The 24,123-nt window shown below is 31.0% G+C and overlaps 1 protein-coding gene across 1 annotated transcript in view; it reads left to right on the top strand.

Annotated features, from left to right (window-relative positions):
* The window catches only part of LRP1B (LDL receptor related protein 1B), a 1,653,662-nt gene that overhangs the window by 1,350,930 nt on the left and 278,609 nt on the right, over nt 1-24,123 (top strand). The window contains exons 42-43 of the mRNA XM_006921044.1: nt 2,424-2,613; nt 6,218-6,422. Of these exons, the coding sequence (XP_006921106.1) occupies nt 2,424-2,613; nt 6,218-6,422 (395 nt within the window). The remainder of the gene's footprint in view (nt 1-2,423; nt 2,614-6,217; nt 6,423-24,123) is intronic.

Below are 24,123 nucleotides of genomic sequence, written 5' to 3'. Positions count from 1 at the left end.
AGATATAGAGTAAGGATGGATTAATGAGTCTGATTTGCTTGGATTTTTTCAAAGCTATGCCATTTCTCATTCTATCTGTGAATTATGAAGGAGTGTAATGCTGCTCATACTACTAATAGAGTTAATTTTTGAAATGATTCGATAGTGCAAAAAATACTGTGGAATGGATGATTTATTAATTAATAACTGAAACACTTTGTCCATTATCAACCTCCTCACCTCAAATCAGAACAGCAGATGATTCATGTAAAAAGAGCTTAACAGGTTTTATTAAGATCGTTTTGTAATTTTTCTTCCATCATCTCTGACCTAGATTTCCACACTAATCACTCACATTAATTTCTTGTAAATTGTTTTGTTGACTGTGTAAAAGGAAGCTACTCATGGTAAATTACTGGTTATGCAAGTCACCCAGAGTCAGATAAATTGAAACTAATAAATCATTTGTTTGGATCCTGGTTGGTGTAGATTGAGAATAGTGATAGGTGCTGTAAATGCATATCTAGATAGTGGTGTTAAAAAATATAGGCTTTTGGAAGCAGATTAATCTGCATTAAAAAGATTTCTTTAAGGATATCTGTTCTGTGATCATAGAAAAGAGGAACAATAAAACAAACTTTACAGAGTAGCTTTACACATAGAGTGACGTATATAAAATAAGTAACACGTTTTCTAGCAGAAAGACTGCTCAATTGAATGGTAGCTATTAAATTTTTTATTAGTGGATTTCTTTTTTTGTATTGTGTGTAGGAAAAAAAAATAATCACATTAAATAAATCTAGTTCAAATGGCTTTAATATTGTTTTTCACTCTCACGAAATCCTATTGATACTAAACTAAATATTTACCAATTTTAAACCTAAAAATAACCCTATCATTTACCTACTTTCAGAAGAGTTGAATAATTCCTTTCAGAGATTCCTTGAGAGAAAAACAATAGAAAGGCTCTGACTGTTAAAATGTTAATTTCTTAGTATGGTTTCCAAAGTTATACATGTTTTTTTCTTAAATGTGGTAAGAGTAATAATAGAGGAAAACAAATAACATGAAGAAAAAACTATAATAATTCGTTTATAATTAAAGATGTACTCAAGCACCTCTATGAAAAATAAAACTGCTCCTCTGTGTTATTCTAGAGATTGGGAACACAATTTTAAGAAATAATTGTTTTTTTCATATTGTCAGAGCCAAGGTCAAGCGGCTCGATCATGTCGACTACGTCAAATGTCAGGGTCTGAGGTATTGCTGACCTGACCCAGAAGGTTCGGCGGTGTGAGGCCCAGTTGGATGAATGCATAAAAGTTAGACATGAGAATGAAATGGCAGGCATCAATTTTATTGTGCAGAGTGCACTTCTTCTAGGAAGTGCAGTACTATTGGAGAGTGCAGTCCATTGCATGGGGCACTCAGTCTTGCGTGCACTTTTCCTGCTTCCCTTTCTTGTGTTCTCCTTCTGCTCTCCTTCTTTCTCCAGGAGACCACATGGCTCCTCACATAGCAAAAAAAAAAAAAAGTGGCATTCAGCCACACATGCATGATACAATAAGCTGAAGTATGTTTACATAGTTTCTAAGTCTGGGGTCCTATTCCTAGCCATGAGCCTGGATCACAGCCAGACTTTGGACCAGACAGACCTTGAGCCAGGCAGGCCTTGGATCAGCCAGGCCTTGGATAACAGCTAGACATTGGATCACAGCCAGACCTTGGGCCAGTCAGGCCTGGCGCCCACACATATTGTTACTTTTATGTGTTAGAATGTATGTACTACCATGTTTTTTTGTCTAACGACATTTAAAGCATACCTTAGCTGGCAATTGATTTTATTTTATTTTGTTTTTATATCACATTATTTGACTGGGATCAAAGAACATTCTGTACTGATTTCTTGAAACATTCTCTACCACTCTTTGATAGTTGTAAGTGTGCAGTTGGATTTTGGCTTTTTGATATGTTTGCTTTTCCTTGACCTCTCCAGACATAATATCAAGAGAAAATTTATTATGATTGTACCTAAATGGTGTCTCTGACATGAGATTTTCAAAAGTATCTTTAAATTTTGCACACTGAATACTTTTTGAAAATTAATTTTTAAGATATGAAAATAAAAGAGAGCCACAATTTTTCTAAATAAAAGGTAATTCTCCAATTAAGTTTTTTTTTTTTTGAGAGAGTGACAAGAGTCAGTCTTTAATGACATGTTTTTGCAAAAATGTTCCCATCAGCAGCTCACAGCTCATTTTTATGCATGTAATCAGTTAGCAGTTGTAGGCTTCACAATTATTATATTTTTATTGTGGAGAGTTTGTGAAGAAATGATTAATAAAATAACATTTATATACACATATATATTTTAAACGCTTTTTCTTTCCAGAAGACAAGTTTTTGTAGATAAAAGTGTAAATATTCTTTCTTTTCCCTATCAGATGTGGGTTCCGTTGAAGGACTTGCTTATCACAGAGCCTGGGACACACTATACTGGACCAGCTCTACTACCTCATCCATCACCAGACATACAGTGGACCAAACACGGCCTGGAGCGTTTGTCAGGGAAGCTGTCATAACTATGTCAGAGGATGACCATCCACATGTGCTAGCCCTGGATGAATGCCAAAAGTAAAAACAAAAACAAAAACAAAAACAAAAAACAAAAAAAAGTTCATTTTTATTTTTTTATTACAAGTCAAAGACTATCAGTTATGTTATTTTTAAAACGAATTAACTTTAAAAATAACAGTTTTCTTCAAAGTGTTTTTCATAATTCATAGGACTGTTTTTTAATAAAAGCATTGTGAATATGAATAATTAAATTCTGGACTCTTTAAATATCGATAACACCTCCATGAGAAATTCAGTAAAAGCAAATTTAAATAATGAAAGGGAAAATAGAGACAATGCTGTGCTGGAAAAGGTATATAAAAAAGACATTAGATATAGCTAATTGAAATGATAAATTTGCAAAAAAAAAAAGACTATTAACATATTTTGAAAACTAGAAGCCATTTCTATAATTTGATATAGTAATTTTAACAACTGGGATCTCTCCAACTAAAATACAGAAAAAACAATAACAAATCTCTTTGCGTAGTTACATTTTCAACATCAGATGCTTAACAGCACCTACATTGTGCAGGTATTTATAATAATACTTATAAAGAATTTATGACAAGAGAAAATATAGTATAGAGTGAATAAAAAACAAAACAAATTAGAAAAAAGTCATATTTTTGTCTATGTCAAAAAGGAAGCAATTATATGGAAACTGAAGAACAAAGCTTGGTTTACGTAGAAAAAAATATATATATATCTGGAGTTCCAGTTGCATACAATTTGGTAAGAATATTTGTAACTACTAGAAAAACTTTTTATTCTTAAATGAAACAAATAAACAAAAATCAGACCAATCTGGCTTCTATTGAGCAGAAATAGGTGTGGTGAAGAAAAATTAAAGAATAAAACATAAAAGACTGGTAAACACTGACACTGACCACTTGAGAGAAGAAAGGACTATATAAATTATTCAGTGTGAGAATAACTAAATCTGGTCACTCTTATAGAGCTATAAATGAGATTACAGTTAATTCACTTAACTAAATACCTACATTTTATAAATAAAGACTCTGAGCGTTGAGAGAACGTTGCACCTTAAAGCTCTGGTGACCTAGTCAGACCGACACAGGCCTTCAGGTGCCTGGGCAGAGCTAGTTCTGCTCACATCGCAGCCCTAGAACTATAATGCTTGTACTTGAATCGACTAAATTGATTCTGACAATTCATCTGAAGAGTCTTAGGACAATAACGAATGCCTTATAGTTGATCAAAGAAATTTATAAACTAATTTTGAAATAAACACGAGAGATCACTGATGATATTATATATGATTAGTTTTAATTAATAAGTGCTTTATACTATAATTATTTATTAGTCAAAATTACACTTTCATCTTGAATATAGTGAACTTTAAATTAATATTAAACCCACCAAAATATTTTAATTGAGAAATAATATGTAATTAAAATTTAAAGTTAGACTAATAGAGTTGAAAACTTGACTCAGTTATTAAACTTTAATTATTCAAACTCTGACCTCTGTTTGCTAATCTGGAAAATGGAAGATGAAATTAAAGAAACACTAATACCTCAGAAATTCAATAATCCTAAAGCCAATAGTCTAGGAAAATATTTCAGATAAATTGTATTTAATAACTCATAACTTTTTAAATGTTTTAAATATTTTTTTAAAATTTTAAATGTCACAGTGTATGGATAAAACTACTGAATAATTCCAGAAAGTGGAATTCTGGTTTGGGTTTTTTTTTTTTTTTGCAAATTTTCTAATTCATACGACAAAATGTTTTTGACACGTGCTCACTTAGAATACTATGTTTCATAAAGAAGATGAAAATACTATGAACTATTTTAACAAACAACATAGATGACCCAACTTTTCTTAATTGGTAGAGGTTATTTAGTTAAATTAGCAAATAGACTTTTGTTTTGAGCTTGAATATTATCCAGTAATAAGTTTTCACGTACTACTCAAAAACTACATACTGAGTAAATATTTTGGTTGTAATCCTACATTGCCTTTAAATGATTATATGTAGAAATGATATATGTAGTCTTACTGTAAATATGAATTATTATTTCAAATAGTTTTTCTTTGTCAGTATTTATTAAACATATTTTTCAAATATTTAAAGCAGCCTTCCGGTCAGCCTCCCTTTCTTCCTCCCTTCTTCTCTTCTTTCTTCTTCTCTGTTTACCTCCTACTTTTTTACCTTCTTTCTTCCTCCTTCCCTCCCTCTCTTCCTCCCTTCCTTCCTTCATCTTTTATATCCTAAGCAGCAACACTGATCTTCAAATAAACTCTTAGGGACAGTCCGATAGATAAAAGAGGAGAAAGAAGAGTTGTTTTAGTAAAATTAGGACTTGAAGATTGCAACACTGCAGCTTCTCTACTCTTCCAGTGACTTCTAAGGTCGTCCATAGAATCCTAGGAATTCCTCAAAGAATAGTTTAACACTGATTTAAAGCACTCTATAACATCTGTAAGTAACAAATATTATATTTAATCCATTTCCCATTTAGAAAAAAAAATCAGCTCACTGCCAGCATTAATTTAATTTTACATAAACACGCTCTTTGGGACTGAAGCAAATCTGACTGGTTTGCAATGTGAAAACAAAATATAAAACCTGATCTTGAAGTTATTTCTAAACAGAACTTGTCTCTAATCCTAATGTAACAGAAATATACACATAAATTGGATTCTTCAAATGAATCTTCGGCTAACAACTGTTCAAGAACAATGTTAACATCACTCGTAGGAATGCTACGTTTTCTAGGATTTGACATTTTCAGTGATCGAGAATTACTATATTTTGTAAATAAAAAAAAACACTATTAAAAACAGAATGATATAAATAGAATGATGTCATTTGTTTCCAAAGACTATTGCTATAATAGAGTGATGCAAAAATAATAATAAAAGTAAGATATTTCATGGCAAACTTTGGAGATAAGATTACGGCTGTAATCCACGAGTTATCCTGCAGTAAACGCTGCAGCTACAAGCGCTGCTGGCGAGTATTCTTGGGGCAAACGGGAAATGGGTTAAGGATTTGAGAGCAAATCCTGCAATTCCAGAAACAACATTATAGAAATATCACATTGACAAAAAGAGAAGAGGAAAAAAAGATGTTAAAGAAATGTAGGAGTTTAGTAACTATTTCTCTAAAACATACACAAAGGAGAATGCAGAATTCAAAAAAAAAAAAAAACATAAAAAGAGGAGATTTTGATTTTCACTATTTGAAGAAAGAAATAGTTTAAGAACAATTTCCCAAATGATCATACTGGATCTGCTGAAACAAGGTATTAATAAGTTAGACTATGTCTGCAGTTCATAGAAAATTTAAGTTAACTCTTTTGTATCTGATTAAAGTAAATTTTCATCATGCATCAAACAGACGTAATGTAATTAAATTACTATTTGAAAAAACACAGGATAATTTTTTTTTCAGAAATAGTTTCCAGGCTTAATTTAAGAAATTAGAAAAAATGTACCCCTATTACTTAAATTTCCTTAAGGTTCCTAGAATAAGAGGCAAATAATTTTCCTTTTTTTTTTTTAATAGCTTAACATTGCCATGTTTCTACTAATGTTTTTTACTATAAATAAACATTGTGATTTATTTCACAATTTTTATTTTAATTAGTTTAATGTTTTGGACCAACTGGAATGAACAGCATCCAAGCATCATGAGATCTACTCTGACTGGAAAAAATGCCCAAGTGGTAGTCAGTACAGACATACTCACTCCAAATGGACTCACCATTGACCATCATGCCGAGAAGCTATATTTCTCAGATGGAAGTCTAGGAAAAATTGAAAGATGTGAATATGATGGATCCCAGAGACATGTAAGTTAACTGAGAATTTCTTGATTATAAACTTAAACATGATACATTTGAAAACTACATGCTTTATGCTTGCCTAAAATATGCACATCAAGGGATTTAAAAATAGCTAATGGTTTGAACCAATCCAATTGAATAATATATTCAGTGAAAAAGATAATTGTAGATAATATTTTTAAAACTTTCTTCAGGTACATTTGCTACCACAGAGAGAATTTGACTCATAAACTTTATTCTGGAGAAAAAATAACTGATTTTCTTCTAGTTATTAATTGAACTAGAATTGTTAGAAGGATTTGCATAAGCTTCAGTGTTATCATTTTTTGAAATGTGAAATGATGTTGATTAGTTGCCCTAGGTTAAAAAAAAAAAGGGAAATAAAAACATTAGAAAAGAATGAAATGATCTTCTGTCTGTTCTGGGGTCCTCAAATCAACCTAAGCTTTGACAAAAAAAAAAGAACGAATTCCTTTTACAATCAGGCCCATTCTCTATCTCCTTTCTCTGGGTTTCAAATGAGACCTTAGTTGGAGAGACTTTATGCTCTCCCTGAAGAACACTTACAGTGGATATTTAGGATCTATAGAATGGAATAGTAAAAGTCCAGTGATTTCCCCTTATCCTATGAGGACAGCAGCCCTTAGCAACTGGGAACACTCAGGGTTCAGAAGAATAAGATTTGGTGGTTACAAGACTTTACCCCCTCACCCACCTCCCACTCTGTGCATGCCTGAAAGACAAAATAACCCCGAGTCTCTTCACTCCTCCATTGCATTTCCTGAAGGGCCAGATGCTAAATATTTGAAGCTTCATGAATCATATTTGCCTTATCACAACTACGTGCCTTACAGTGCTAAAGTCGACAGAGAATATATAAATGAATAAGCATAGCAGTATTTTAATATAACTTTATGTATGAAAATAGCCAATCAACCAAAGGCCGCAGTTTACTAATGCCTAATCTACATCATTAAGCACTCTATTTAATTCAATTGAATATAAACCTATTCATATGTAAGTATATCTATATATATAATATATATACATATATACATGTATTATATAGGGAGATTAATATTTATCCTCTAAGCTTTGACAAAATGTGTATGTGTGTGTGTATGTGTGTGTGTGTGTGTATGTGTGTGTGTGTGTATGTGTGTGTGTGTGTGTGTTGAAGAAGAAAGAAGTGCATTGATTTACATTTTAGTACTTGCACCTTATCATTGTGGACTGGCTATTGTGAGTAGCACTGGTACAGGACAGTTGAATGCTTAAAACAGATTGAAATAATGGGCTAACACCTGATGAGTTCATTTTGTGCTAAAAGCATTAACTCTGATCAATTAATTCTATACCAAAATTCTTGGTCTATCTTTTCCAATTAAAAGTCATGTGACCATAAGCAAATCATTTAGTCTTTATAAATTTTAGTTTTCCAATATGTGGATTTTCTAACTTTCAGGGTTATTATAAGTATATAGTACAAAAGTATGTGCCTTATAATACAGTAAAGAAATTCTAAATGAAGCTAGTGGATGATGATTTTGAAAAGCCAAGTAAATCACTATCCTGGATGTGGTATTATTTTCTAGTATGACCTGATATAAGTAATACTTCTATAACACCTCATAACAATTCTATATTTACTTCAACCTCTTTTTATATAACTGCTTATCTTTCCTTCTTAATCTATTCTTATGTATGGCAATTATAGCTCCTCTAGGTGGTCTAGTAATCAGATATTTCTAGTATAATTTAAAGAATTTGTTTTGGCATTTAAAAAATATGCCTAGTTATGATTCTAACTTTCCATTTTCCATCCTTGTCCAAACCAGATACTTCTGGCTGGTTATAGTTAACATTACTATATTGTATATTTGACATTGCTAATAGAGTCTACTTTAAAAGTTCTCACCACCAAAAAATAAAATTATAACTATGTGAGGTAATGGATGTTTTAATTAACCTTATTGTGATAATCATTTTGCAGTATATACACATTTCCCATCAATACACTGTACACTTTAAACTTACACAGTAATGTCAATTATATTAAACTGGAAAAAAGTTCTGTCCTGTGGAGATACAAATGTCGAGAAGAGAACATTAAAGGTTACAGCTTTATTTCCCCATAGGACATTAACCAATTTTGTCTCAACTTAGAACTACATAATCATTTTCTTACACTTCTCTAATAAACCAGTTTTAGCATCCCCCAAAAAAATCTGGTTAGGCCTGAAAATTGAGAAAATGTTCCAAAGTTTATTATATTCTTACACACATCTAGGTTTTCTTATTTTTATCTTCATATAATTTCTAATTAATTTAAGAGAAAGGTAATGTTTTTGTTAATAAAATGAGCAATTAATTTTGAAAATTACTTAACATTTCTAAAAAAAATTATTTATTCACTGTTTAAACACTTTCTTCATTATTCTTCTCATTTTTTAAGATGTATGAGAGATATCAACTTACTAGTCATATTAGCTAAGTCATTGAATGAGAATGGTCCTTTAGATACCATGCTAAGCACTTTATATTACATTTTATTTTTATTGCATTCCTATTTGGCAGGCACTTTTACGATTATCCCTATTTTGCCAATGAAGAAAATGAGGCACAGAGTTTAGCAGTTGCCCAGGAGCAAGCCACATTCCTGCAGAAACAGGATTCTATCATGGTGGTCCCTTCCAGACCTAGTGCTTTCAATCATTGTGCTATCCTTGGATGTATTTTTTTATAGAAAAATAGATCAAACTAAGGATTCAAATATGGCCATTTCCACATGCCTCATGACTAGCAATACATTTCTTTTCTCCTTATTATTCATATGTCTTTAATATGTTACAATACCCTTTGAACAAGTGATATTTTAATTTATTACTGGATATGAAAATAAGCCTAGCAAAATTTGAAGTACTGATTTACTTAGTAAACTAAGTAGAGTTGCTCCTTTACAAAGTAGAGCCCACAGTTTAGCATGCATCACATTATTTTGACACATGTTACAAAACCTTAGTGAAACTGATAAAGAAGAAAACATCGAGCTATAAGTGACACATTTCCCCCTTTAAAACTGTAGTCAAATAAACACAAAGAACTTCTATTTATTTTCCTTAAAAGTGTTCCTTATCTATTTGTCTCTATTGTGTTAAGAGAAGTTAATAATTTGGAGACAGAATCATCAAAGTTGTTTCAAAAGAGATCAGTACTTGACCCCACCATCATTGCAAGGACATTTATTATAGCCTTTTGTCTAAAACTGTTTAATAGATATTCTGAAGGTTTTGGCATATCACAGCACCTCTTTAATGGCTCATGTAACATAATGATGTATATTTTGTTCCTATTGTTTAGGTTCTTGAGAAACTACAATTAGAAAATGGAAAATGTAAACGTTTACTTATTCAAATTGAAAATTAAGATTTATTAAATATATGTAATCTAATTCTGTTAAAGATAAGATTATAAAATAAATATTAGAATGAGGAGTTGGAAGTTTATTTAATTCTTTTAGATTATGCTTTCAATGGGATACTGAATTTAAGCCTTACTTTCGGTATTAACTGATTACATGAATATTACCAAGTTTGGTAAAGCCCCTGTACCCTAATTACCTGGCTTAAAAAAAAAATAAAAAATGTGTCTGTATAGTTTGATTCCAGAGACTATAAGACTATAACAAAAAATCACAAGATTATATAGTCTCTAGTAGCTTCCGTTTCTTTCTGTTTTTGAAAAACAAAAATTTTATATAGTTCTGCTCTAACCAATTGAATTCCTTGGAAATTCTTCTATTTTACTTGAAGACCCAGGATAGAAAAAAGTTTATTCTCTTTTAACTATAAATAGAATCAAATCTTGACATAACACTGTTTTCATTTATATTTTCTCTCTTTTAATACATGTGAGGTGCTATCAGATTCAGATAATTCAGCATTTTCCATTATTACATCTATCTTAGTTTCATAAAAATAATTATAATAAAGAACATCAAAACTTTAGGCTGATGCAAAAAGGTTTTATAGATTATTTTTTAAATTGTCTCTTTCTCCACTCCCTCCCCAAACAAAACCATGAAAAACCAAAATAATATTTCTTCCTTATAATCCTTTCTTAGAAACAAAATAGTTATCTTGCAAAATCATGATTTTTCAGGTATATGTTACAGATTTCATACTTGAAGATGAATTGAATGATGTTTTCTATAGTAGTAAATGAAAGTAGCCTGATCTTGGTGAATACTGGCTTGTGGGTGAATTTTTTTTTTTTTTCCTTTTCTTTTCAAGGCTGTGCAACAAAGATTGTGGTGCTCCAAGGCAAATCTAGATACTAGCACACTTAACTGATGACACTGTTCAAAAAGGTTCCATTTGTTTAAAAAAAAAAAAATCTTGTGTATAAATTTATGGTCTTACAGTATAAGAACATAATGAGGATAAAGTTAATAACAATTCTGCTTTGAATATAACACTTGACTTCAAACAAGAAACATCTTGTCTACCTCTCTGAACTCACAATGACTTCTATTAACTTTCAAAAAATTATAGAATGTCAATTGAGTTGAATATAGCTATTATTTGATTTTGTATCTAAAAAAGCACACTTTTTTCCCTAACATTTCTGACAAGTGAATTTTAAATCACCACTTGAATATTTTTATTTTTTATTTTATGGGAGGTAATTGATGAGGCAACTACTTTTAATCTAGAGCAATTTTTTTTTGAGACAAAATCTGTTTCTTTATGAATTTTGCCTTTAAATCTCTATTCAAGCTTCTGAAATAAACTGCAATAAATAAACTTTTATTTTTCTTTCAAATAGCACTCTACATAGTTGGCAAAAAATCTATTTTTCAGGGTAAACAGGACCTACTTTAAGTTAATTTAAGTATATGAAAGTTATGATACAAGTCTCCCATAAAATTAAAGAAATAATTTAGATCTGATCTTTCAATAAGTGTCACATGGATTTAGGAGTACAGTTAACTTTTACAAAAAAAGGATGGTTTCTCTCTGTTTTTATTCTCTTTAATAATAATACAGTTCAAGAAAATGAATCAGTTAGATGATCCTCTTTGGTGTAGATGGACTTGATCGCTTTAATTTAAAATGCAAAGAAAACTCTGAAATATTTCTTTTATGTGGAGGTATAACCCATTCTTCAGTAGTGCATAAGACCTAACTTCTGTTTCCCTCAGCTTTATGTTCTGTGACTTTATTATATTAATTGGATAAACGTATGTCTCTGGGTCTAAAGTTATCTCACTATTTTGCCAAGAATCAGGATTCCATGGTTGCCATGACATAATGTTCCTGGTCAGTAGCATGAATTTACTATTAATATGTACTCTGTTTTATCCACTGTTTCCTATATTTTAGTCATAATTTTACAACTAGTATATAAGTTATATTTGTTACTAAATTGCATTTTAATTGATTTCAATTTCTGAGTATGTATTATACTTTCAATTGCCTATTTTTGTGATCAATCAGTTGTTTTTATAATCTATTACTAAGATAACCATGGAACTTTGAGACTGAGGGTAACTGAGAAGCAAGATCATCTCCTGTTAGGAATGGTTAAGGATACAATCTAGCTTATGTTTAAAGTTTAAAAACAAGATATTTCTCTTGGAAAAAAATACCATTTGTTCTGAAAATATATTCTGAGACTATAACAACATTATAAAAGTCTCAGAAACTCTAAAACCTCTTCTGTTATCTGACAACTGTTGAAAAAGTGAACCAGTGTTTCTAATATCCTATCTATTCATAACTTTGGATTACCTAGTTTTTATCTTTTTAATTAACTTATATGTACAAAAGTGTGATCAATATCAATTTTTAATTTGGTATGTGCCTGTCCAGTTGAGTTGAAAAGTCTTAGAAATCAAAGGATGCTTTTTGGAGCATTTTTCTTCTTAAATCTTCACAGAAGCTAAGAGTTCTTTATCTGAAAAATTCACATGTAGCCAGTTGAATTTATTCTGATCTTCAGTAATCTTTCTGTGCCAGGCCTTTTGAGAGAGAGAGAATGTGTGTGTGTGTGTGTGTGTTTCCTATTATTCTCATTCATAACTCCTATTTTGTTTACTTTGGGAAACCGTACTAATGTAATTGATATATTTTTTTTTCCCCCTGCCTTACATCTATCAGAGAGTTGGTGTACCAGCACCATGCATATGTGTGTGTGTGTGTGTGTGTGTATATATATATATACACACACACATATACATATATCTATTTTTTAAAAAGGTCAGCAAACCAAAATAATGAATGCTATTTTTACATTTTAGAATGCACCATACAGGGCACTGCAGAAATATGTGATGGTATAAAACCACGGAGTTAAAAAGAATGATATTTATAAGTAGAAGAAAGTATAGCTATGAATGTTTAAAAACTTTATAAAAGACTTAAAGTACTATGAAGTATAAGAAGAGATGTAAAACAAGGTTCAACTTACAAAATCAAAAAGTACTGTGGCAATGCAATAGTGAGAGAAATAATAATTACATAAAGGAAAATATTATTTGCACAGTTGTATATTTTCTAACTTTAGATGAAGCAGATGATAGTAGAGAAAAATTGTAGGAATAGAGAGATCAAATATCACCAAGGGAATTGACAGATTGGGAAAAAATCTAAACATTACAATCTGAAATATTTGAATGTGTATTTTCTTTAATGAATAGGAACTGATTTATATTTATGTTAATTGAAAAAGTTTGGAGAGATTCTTGAAAACCTATTCATTGTGAGGAAACGAATTCAGTAAAATGCTAATGCACTTACAAATTGTGTTTGAAAAGTGTGTCCTCTTGAATATCCAGAGGAATTAAACTACGCTCAAGCACATTATTGAAACTATGGTTTGAATGAAGTCTGATAGATTTAATTACTGCATAATATCCTAAAGATTTTAATATTCTCATGCTTATTATAAATCTTCAGAATGAAACACAGTATGTAGCTTTGTTCTTTTTAAAACATGGTATACCATGGAATTAAGTGTTTGAAGAGAAAAATATTGATATAATATTTATAAGTCACTTATTTTATTATAGGAATATTATAGAAACCATTACTGATCAGTGGATCAGAAAAACAGATCCTTTCAAACATGAAAAAAAGAAAACAAAGAAAAATGTGTTTTTAAAAATATATTGTACCTTTTTTAGTTATCTGCTAATATTTACCTTAACAAATTAATTAATAGGTTTAATTTTTTTTCTTTTAAACTCAGAGTTAGGTTTTATTTTTTTAGTTTATCTCAGAGTAAGGTCATGATAAAATACAAGCATATACAGTTTAAATATGACCTATATTGATAAAAATATAATAAATGGATAAATGTTTCTAATTTTAAGTACTACATTAATTTGTGTGGTGGTCCTACCTACACATTTATTGAGGAAAGCCTTCTTTGATTAGCAATATACAACTGAATACTTTTGAGTGATCTAGTTATTAGGAGAAAAAAAGAGACAATAATTTTGTTGCTTTATCTTTATTTCTATTCTGTATCTGTCATTTCTGTTGTTCCAGTAGCTGAAACAATAACTAAAGTTGACAGGGGCTAAGACAGAGTGATTATAGCCTTTCTCTCTGCACTTACCCACGTTAATCATTTTTTGGAAGGCATTTGCTACCTAGTGACTCAAAGTCTTCCAAAAGAGATGTTGTTTATGTTCCTAGAAATTGCAATTTCTGATGTTTCTTACTTCAGACATTCTTTTAGAAACTTTGTACAAAGTTTGTTTCCTCCCCCCCCACCACCACCCGCCCCAGAGTGTATTCCCAGGCAGAAATACTAAATTCCAAGACTTATTTTTTGAATGAGAAAGATGCAGGAATATCTGCTCCTAGATAAACACATTTGGATGACGAATTCTTTTGAGTAAAAATAGGAAAAGAAATTTTTTTTAATTGGTCTTAATTATAAGTAAGATCAAGCACAAGGATATTTGTTATTCTATTTTTTATGGCACCAAATATTTCTTTTCTACTTATAGAATCAGTTATTTTATTTCATAAATTAATCAAGAAATCCAAGTATCTACATAGGTATCTTTCTAATCTATATGAGTCTATGCTACTACTTTTTATAATAATTGAGTTTTAATTGTGCTATAAAACCTACAGGGTCCTGAACTCTGAAACCTACAGAATATTTTTTGATACCCAGAAAAGTGAATTTTCTGACAACATGTTTGAATTACTTAGCCAAATCAAAACGATATCCTATCACCAAAGAAAAGGCATTCTGGTTTCAATTATTTTAAAATGTAAAACAATTAAATTTAACAATTTAATTTTTTAATCTAATAATCAACATCAGCATGAGCAGTCACTAAAGTTTAACTGAAAAATTTTCTACCATTACCCAGGACAATCCAATATTATAGCACAGATTAGGAAATTGAGGCCCAAAAGATTACATTAATTTCTAATGTCCTATGTCTAATACCTAATGCAAATTATACTTCCCAATTCTCTATTAGAGCCATGTTCCTCTATTTAATAAAATAAATTTTGTAACATCCCCATTTCTATTTTCATATGAAGTTTTATATTGTACCTATCTTCATACATAACTTTCAAAACTCAATTTTATACCTAAATTACAATATAAAGAAAATACATAAACTAATTTATAATAAAAATAGAAAATACTCCAATATGTAAGTGCACAAAAATAAGGGAGAAAATATGAGGACATAATCCAGTGTTTTACTTATATGTAGAATAATCATGAATGTGACAGCTAGGAAAGCAGACTCATATCAGACTCTTACTGGATACTCAAATACTGAGAGTAGTGATCTCTTGGGTGATATGATTTTTAAAACTGATAATGAGTTCTTGATAATGTTCTAAATGAAATTAAGTGAAGTCATCCTTCAATTTATAAACATATTGCATTCCTTCAAAAATTTGAAGTATATAGTAAAACTCTATAAAACAATGCTTTTTACGCACACACATATATGTGAGTTAATTTCTAAATTTAGATATTATAAATGGGTTTCACATTTGTGACTGTCTTGTAGGATATTTGAAACTTGAGTTGAGTTCTGGATAGCTCATTGTATACAACTGCCCTATGTATTGAAGGACTTCTAGATTTTTGGTTCCTGATGACTGAATTTCCTTGTCAACCCCTCCCACCCTCCTATCCACCCCTACTCTGCAATCAAGCAAAAAACACAAAAATTTTTCAAAATGTAGAGAAGGGAGAGGACTGCTTTCATTGAGCAGTGTGGCTTGATTTCCTAGAGGCCAAAAACATTGAAACACTGGTCTTCCACCTAAAAGAAATAAAGACTGTGGAGATAAAAATGGTAAATTGTGTTGTCTAAATTTTATCATCTGTAATTGTGATGTATACATGTTATCACAGAGTGAATACAATAAAGTTCGTAAGATATTATGATAGTGTCAAACACAAGTGCCTGAAAATAAGACAGGAGTAAAAGAAGTCTGAAATTGCTGTTAGATAAAATTGTTTTAATTCCTGATTATGAAGACAACAGATGTATGATCTTCAGAAAGTAAATCAATCTATTTAAATTGCAAGTTCTACATTTTCATCTGGTTCAAAATTCTATCATTGGTTATGTGGAACTCAGCTAGATCAGCCTCAGTATCCATCGTTTTATACATTAATATGTGTAATAAGATGATGCCACCTCTTGGTTAATAATCATTGTAATCATGTAGACAGTCTTAGCAGCAAAATAGAATATACAGCTTTTCAAGAAGCAGTATGATGTGGCAGAAATTAATAAGGTTAGGTTGTGGAATTACACATACAATTGAAACTTGGATTCTTGACATATTTACTAAACTTGAGACATTTTCTTAATTTTTCTGTGCCTTATTTTTTTTTTCCCTTGTAAAGCAAGACTAAGTTTATGTCTCAAAGTGGGTATTTTGAGGAGTTAAAGTGACTATTGCATGCAATCTGGTACCTAGCAATAGCAATAAATGCTAAACCTTCTAAAACTGCCTTTGAATAATGCAATTTAAAAAATAAACCAAATTTAAAATTTTGTGACTACACTTTACTATACACGTATACATTTGTATGAACATGAATTATATCAATTAGAATAAATCATAAATTGCCTCATTGATTCTTCTATATAGTACTTCTAACATCTGAAGAAACAGAAATTGTTTTTCATCCTTATATCTCCAAAAGCAAGTAGCCCAAAGTCTGGTTCATTGCTTCATTTAGCAAATATTTGCTGAAGCAATAAGTAAATAGATGAACAAACTAAAAGAGAAATTATAAAAATGTTTCCCCAAATAAAGTGAAAAAGTGAATAGATAAAAAAAAAAAAAAAAAAAAAAAAGACCAAAACTTAGCTATTTGGAAGGCCTCAGCCATTCAGGGTAATTTTCTGAAATCTATACAACTGATATTTCTACTTGATAAGATAAGAATGTAATTGCCATAGGGTTAATGGTGTTTATTTCTAACACAATCTCTTTGATTTAAATCCACATACATTTCAATGATGGTTCAGCTCGGTTAGTTGTGCAAATTAAAATGTTACCGAAGCTGGAGTTTCTCAATAGAGATGTGTTCCTGGAGAAGAATAATGGTCAGTATTCAGGACAACTAGTGTATTCACCCAGAAAATAACTGGTGCCCTTTCAGAAGGTGATACCATACTGATGGATTAATTTAGTATTTCTTGGAAACTTTAAATTTGTTAGGCATCAGAAAGAATTTTCAAAAGAGCAGCAGCTACCTATTTCAGCAGCTTCCTTGTAGAAATTCATATACAAAAATGAAAAGAACAGAAAATGTAAGGAAAGCCATTCTGCATGCATGTTCACACGCATGCAAATTAACATATGCCTTCCAAATTAATTTGCTTGCAAAGTTTCATATTTAGATTTAGGAAATTCTGAATTTCCTTACTGAACTTTTCTGTTCTCTGAAATCCTGATTGAATTTTTGTACTGTTCTGTAGTTAATTTTAATGTATTTCGTATTTATTTCACACACAAAAACCAGTATGAATTTATTTACGCTCAAGACAGTATCTTGAACTTATTTTCGTGTTTGAACCTTGAAAACACTTAGAATGCCAGAAAATTGATTATAATTAATTAGTTATTATTTCAACTGTTTAAAAATGTGTCAACTAGTTTACTCTTGTATACTATGACTGTAAATAAATAACAAAAGTATAAATTTATTTCTGAGCTTCCCAGCAGCCAAGGGTAATCTATTAAGTTATATAGTATATATTCAGTTGAAGAGAACAAAACTGTTTAGCAGGAAAAATAGATGTTTCTGTGGCCCTAATACTTAAAAGGCTATTGTAACAAGATCTTTTATTTATATGAGAAATTTTGAGAACATATAAAAGCTAATAAAAATTGAAACACTAAATAATTTATACTAGCATATACTAACAAATCATCAAAAGAAATATAGTTAGCCATCAACATATAAAATACATTTAATGATTTTCAATTAGGTTACTAAATTATTAAAAGGACAAGCTAATATTTAAAAATAAATGTAGTAAGATACATGAACTGAGTTATTGTATATTTATTAAAGGTTAATAAATGATAAAGAAAAATGGAATGAAATGTAAATAATGTTAACTAAAGCTATATGTTAGAGGGAAGTAAAACTGAACAGTTATACATATGAAAGGAGGGTTTGTCAAAAACAGGCAATACTGAAGACTCAGGCTAATATTTCCACCCAGATTCAAACAGAATCCTATGACCATTAATGTGGCAGCTCCAAATTTGTCTAACCAGTAGTTTGCATGCTAAAATGATCATTTCAGACACAGAGACCTAAAGTATCCAGGTATTTAGTTCCAGGATTAGGACCTGGAGCTGAGCACAATGGGGCAAGAGAGGAAAATCGCTTCACATGGTTCTAGTGACAACCTCAGAAAGCTGAGCCTAATCAGCTAACCAGACCATCTAAGGTTGGGGCTGCTGAATGGTGGGGACATTAAAGGACTTGTTAGTTCAATGAAAAAATAAATGTTTCAGAATAATATTACCATTGGCAGGAAAAGCAGAACATACTTGTTTTAATCTGTCAATAATATATTAGAAGAGGTAGAATTATTTCTCAATCCCAAACATACTTTAGAACCCCCCGGAGAGGTTTATTTGTTTGTTTGTTTAAATTATACTGATGCCTGAGCCTCACCTCAGAATGATTTAAATCGGAATTCTTGAATAAGGCCTTGGTCTCAATTTTAAAGCTCTTAGTTGATTTTCATGCATATTGAAAATTGGGATTTATCATTATAAACTACTCTAAATGTAAAGGAGAGTTTATGCAAAGCACAATCAAATATATAGTAAATTAGAATATTATTATTATTATTAATTACAGTTTGAGTCTCTCTCACCTGATTCAGAATTTTTCAAAGAATCATCATAATCTGGTCTTCATGGTGCCTAGCACATTTCTCCCAAAATATGGGACTTTTACCATCGATATCAGGTGACAGATGCAGTATCAATTTAAAGCTAATGATCTAGTATGAAAAGTAATTCTATTCTTAATACTTTTTCAATCCTCTGATTGATTAGAAAGAAAGATTAGTGTATTGCTGGCATATATTTAACATCCCTGTGACACACTGTTACTGATGAAAGTGGAGGGAATTAAAGGGGTGGGGGAGAGAGAACTCAGACTATAATTTGGTAGATAATAGTATTTAATTATAATTTGATAGTGTTGTTTTAGTTTCATTGTACGTATTTTTAGACTTATACTCTATTCTTCTAACTGGTACTGGATTTTCCTTTATGGTAATGAGTCAATTTAAAAAACAATTCAAAATAAATAATAGTAGAAGTTGCATTCAGATGAGGATAAAAAATGTGAAAACATTGATCTCAGTCCAGATTTGTTTAAAAAAAAAAAAAAAACGACTTGAAACAAGAGTTTATATTCTGATTTCTTATTAGCTATGCAATCCCAGGAGGCAGTAGTGAGGGGAAAAGGGCTGAAATAGAGGGAGAGAATATATGAAAAGGTATGCTTCAGAGCTGGTAACATCTCGGTATCAAGTGCACTGAATTGCTTTATCTCCTGAGAACATTTTTAGAGAGGCCATATAAAAATTACATTTTAGGACAGTCCATAGGCAAATATAGTCAAGTAGAGGAGACGAATATTTCTGCTGGCCCTTTTCTCTTGGTCAGATATTTGATCCATGGGTCATTAGTTTTCCACCATCTTGAGGAGAGGTCAGAGGCTCCAGGCACATATATGAAGCAAAGACACTGTGCCCACACAAATGCCCATCACGTTAACTGTGGCAAACAAAACAAAACAAAAACAAAACTGGTCATGACTTCTGAAACCAGGTGTGGCTGAAAGGATCTGAGATGTTGTATAAGTCATGTCTAATACAACAGTATTCAAGTGACTAAAGATTAGGAAATATTGCCTTAATAAGACCTGCTTGTTCAGGATCAGGGACAGTGACAAACTGGCTTTAGTCTAACCCTCCAAACACAAATTTTTATATCAATACTCTTGTGTGTTTGAGCTGCTTCATTAAAGGTTTTTAATAACAGTTGCCATTTAGTGAGTAGCTAAGAGTTTTAGTCTGCATTTCACATAATCATCACCAAAGTAGCTATTATTATTATTTCAATTTACCAGTGAAGTAGTCGAAGTACTGAAAGATTAGCTAACTTGAGGTCAGAAGTCCAACCACATTCAGAAAACACAAAGGCTCAAGTTCTTTCATCTGCAATATGTCATCTTACCAGTACATGATCTTTCAAAAAATGAATACCCTTTTATATTTGCCACCAGTTTTGTCATTCGAAAAGCATTAGTGTTAGCATAGTGTGTTTTAAATGTCTCAATCTTATTCTTAGACCTGAAGATACACTATACAGACCTAAGATTGAGAGAATGTGTGACATGTCAAACCAGTGCTTCTCAAACTTTAATATGTGTTGAAATCAACTGGGGATCTTGTTAAAATAGAGATTCTGATTTAATTCTGGTTTGGAACCAGAGATTATTCCTAAAAGTCTCCATGCTTTCAATAACGAGGGTATAAATGTTATTAACTACAAAATGTTTTACTGAATTATAGATATCTGTAATATATAATAAAAGTAGTGAGGCAGTCCTCAAACATTATGTGGCAGAGTTGCTTGAAATATATTATTTTTTGTAATCCTGAAATTTCTGGAGAGGAACATAGTGCCATTGGTATGCTGGAGGAGGAGGGGATGGCTGTGGAGAAATGGAGAACCGGGTTTGACTACAATTCCCCTATGTTGTCAAATAGGCCCAGCTTTATGATGAGATAGATTTTAGTGAATGAAGTAATGTTATCTAGCTCAATAAATATTTATTAAATGAAAGAAACTCTTAATTATCAATGATTATCATAGAAGAATAAGTCACAATAAAATACTTGACATGCTTAAATAATCATAAAAATTTCTTAAAGTTTGAAGACTAAAATATTAAATGATTTACTACAGAAAGACCTACATACTCCTCAGAATTATCATTCTGTTAAAATATTAAAGTAAGGAAACCATCAGTTATGAAATGCCAAATATATATAACTCTCTCATATTAGTGTAGTTCAAATATATTATTATTTTGTTTATGGGGAAATAGAAGTAAAAAAAAAATGCTTAAATAAGCAAATTAATCACTTTTATAAAAGAGTAGTAATATTTAAAATTTGTTTACTTTTTAATTTATGTGGGCAAAGGTAGTAAATAAATAAAAGGTGATAACTTTTAATAAAGTTACATTGGTTTAAATGTCTAAAGCGATTTAGAAAATTTAGAGAAGCATCAGTTTCGACTTCAGATCCTCCCACTTTGTCTTTTATATTAATCTTAAACACAGAAAGTAAATAAGAGCAATGATGTAAGCTTCTTGTCTGTAACTCAGCTCTTGGAGGCCTCGCCCTGCTGATATACTGCTATAATAAATTACAAGACTAACGTGGTTCTTTTGATATATTATTACACTAGATCATGAGCAGGATGACTGACATAAACATGTGTCCCATAGACAGATGAGCTTCAGAATGTTTTATTTCTCTTTCTTTTTTCAATGCTTACTTTAGAAAGTAAGAAAGAAAACAAATTGACAAATACAGGAGGATATTTCTGAAGCAGCCCTCTGCATAGATTCTGAAAATAATAATTTTTCAATCGAGAAGTCCCGGTGCTCTTCTTGCTTCCATTCCCCACAGACTGTTTTAAAAATATTAAAAACAAAAGCAAAAAACAAAAACAAAAAATATTAATTCACATCAATTAGGTTTTATGATTCAAAATGTAAGTTTTTTTTACTTGCATAAACACATAATGACAGACTTTATCTGCATTTCCTCATTCTCCATGAGTTGCTATTATGATCATAAAAATTGAAATTACAGACATTTAAAACTAGAGTAATTACCTAATAGGTTGTTATACCCCTACTTAAAAAAAATATATATATATATTCTGAGTCCAATCTTTTTTTAGCATTTTTGCTGTTGTGTAAATTACTTTTCTTTCATTGTTAATACTGTACTTTATCATTGTGCCTGAGCATTTTGCAGTTGAGCACACAGGGCCTCATTATAATGTATGTGGTCATCTACTCTCTCTGTTCTAAGTATCTACATGGAGAGCTGTGTGAAATGCATGATATTATTTGATCTCTGTCTCTCATCAACATTAAATATTACCAGACTTTGTATCTGGGTTCTGAGATGTTACTTTACTTTTAAGATTGTGTACTTTGTATCTAAGAATATTACAGAAACATAAGACATGGAGCCAAGGAAAAGAGTCCTTTATTGGTACTTACAACCAGATTTATAGCCACAGTAAAAATGCAGAATTGGTTCTCCACCTACAGCAAGACAAGGCTAGATGAAATCTTTCAAAGTGGGTGGCAGGTTATAGGTCAAAGATAGAAAGGGAGAACAATGGATTTTTTTCAATTATGTAAAAAACAGAGAAAACCTTCACCTTTTCCTACCAACAGGAAAGAGGGAAAGATAAAAATTTTTCTCTTTTGAGGTTGGATGGAAAAGGTCCTGGGTTCTCCCCCTAACCTTTTGGAGTATAAATATGTGTTTTCAAGTGCCAGATAAAACTGAGTGTCTCCAGCTTTTAAGGCCCATAATTATGTCCAAATTTTGGGATTAATCCCTTTTGAGATTTTGAGATATTGTTTGTTTTTCCTCATACCTTGCAGTTTGATGTAGGAACTTGGCTGGGGTGCCATTTGGCCCTTTTGGGGAGATAAATTATATTATCTTTTAAGATTAGAGAAAACAGATACTGATCTAGTTTTCATGGTATGTGAAGAGTACAGTGTTTCTGGGGAAAGTGAAAATGAATATTCTCTAAATTTATATTGTATACATTTGTTTGTCTTAGGAAGATAAGTCTTTTTGCAAAAGCATTGAGAAATTAAGAAAGTTTTATGGAAGTTTTATTTTCCCACAATGCCATGTTATGCAATTTTCTTATCCACATTAAATAATTTAAGATTCTCCTCCTCTTTTCCTGTCTCCTTGTTCTATTTCTTTGTCTCTAGGCATCAAATTTCTTTTTTTTTTTTTCTCCCCAAATCTCCCCTCTTGTCAAAGTAAAGTAGTTGGAAGTTTTATTTTCCCACAATGCCATGTTATGCAATTTTCTTATCCACATTAAATAATTTAAGATTCTCCTCCTCTTTTCCTGTCTCCTTGTTCTATTTCTTTGTCTCTAGGCATCAAATTTCTTTTTTTTTTTGTCCCCTAATCTCCCTTCTCTTGTCAAAGTAAAGTAGTTGGGGGGCGGGGTGGGGGAGAACAGACAAAAATTTCTGTCTTTATGGGAGAATATATTTTGGAGCAGACATTAAGCTAGATAACTAAATAAATAAATGATAAATTAGATAGTAATAAGTATTTAGAGAAAAGAATCATTTTAGGAAAAAGAAGTTGAAAATTTTGAGAGAATGATAGAGGAAGACTTCATTGAGAGGAAGACTGAAGTAAATACCTGAAGGACACGAAAGAGCTAGCTCGTCGAGTGGGTATTTGGTGGAAGGACGTTCCAGGCAGAGAGCACTGCAAATGCAAAGGCCTTGAGGAGGGATCGTAACTGGTGAGTAAGAGGCGACCAGGGTGGCTGGAGACAGAGCGAAAAGAACAGTGAAAGAGTTTATTTTCTTATTTAATATTCGTTTCCCTTGCCAGTTTCACATAGGACCTTGCATGGTACTATATTGGCTGACCAGCATCAACACACTTATTTGCATAAGAATTGGTTAAATTTGTCTTCCCTTATCTAAAGAGTTATGTCTTTGTAGATGGAAATAAATTGAAGAAAAACTGAGGATCTTAGCTTTGATGGAGTAGGCTTCCCTAGGAAAAAAAAAATTAAACCACATAATTAGGATTTGGCAACTTGTGTCTTCCTCCATAACAATTTAGAACCTAAAATATATTTATTTATTTTTAACCGATCAAAATTACTTTGCTCATTTGTAATTTTCAAAGACAAAATAAGAAGTTAAAAATATTCATTATAAACATTTGAGCTGTCATAACTCCGTTTTTTATTATAAAGTTTAAAGTCATTGTTTTTCTTACTGATAAATTTTTATGATTAAATTTTTACACATTTTGAGTAAGGTTATAGGGGAAAGTTAAAAATCATTC

Source organism: Pteropus alecto, unplaced genomic scaffold (assembly GCF_000325575.1).
Source record: "Pteropus alecto unplaced genomic scaffold, ASM32557v1 scaffold3, whole genome shotgun sequence".
Taxonomy (NCBI): Eukaryota; Metazoa; Chordata; class Mammalia; order Chiroptera; family Pteropodidae; genus Pteropus; species Pteropus alecto.
The sequence above is the reverse complement of the archived record's forward strand: the minus strand, read 5'-3'. Positions and strand labels throughout refer to the sequence as shown.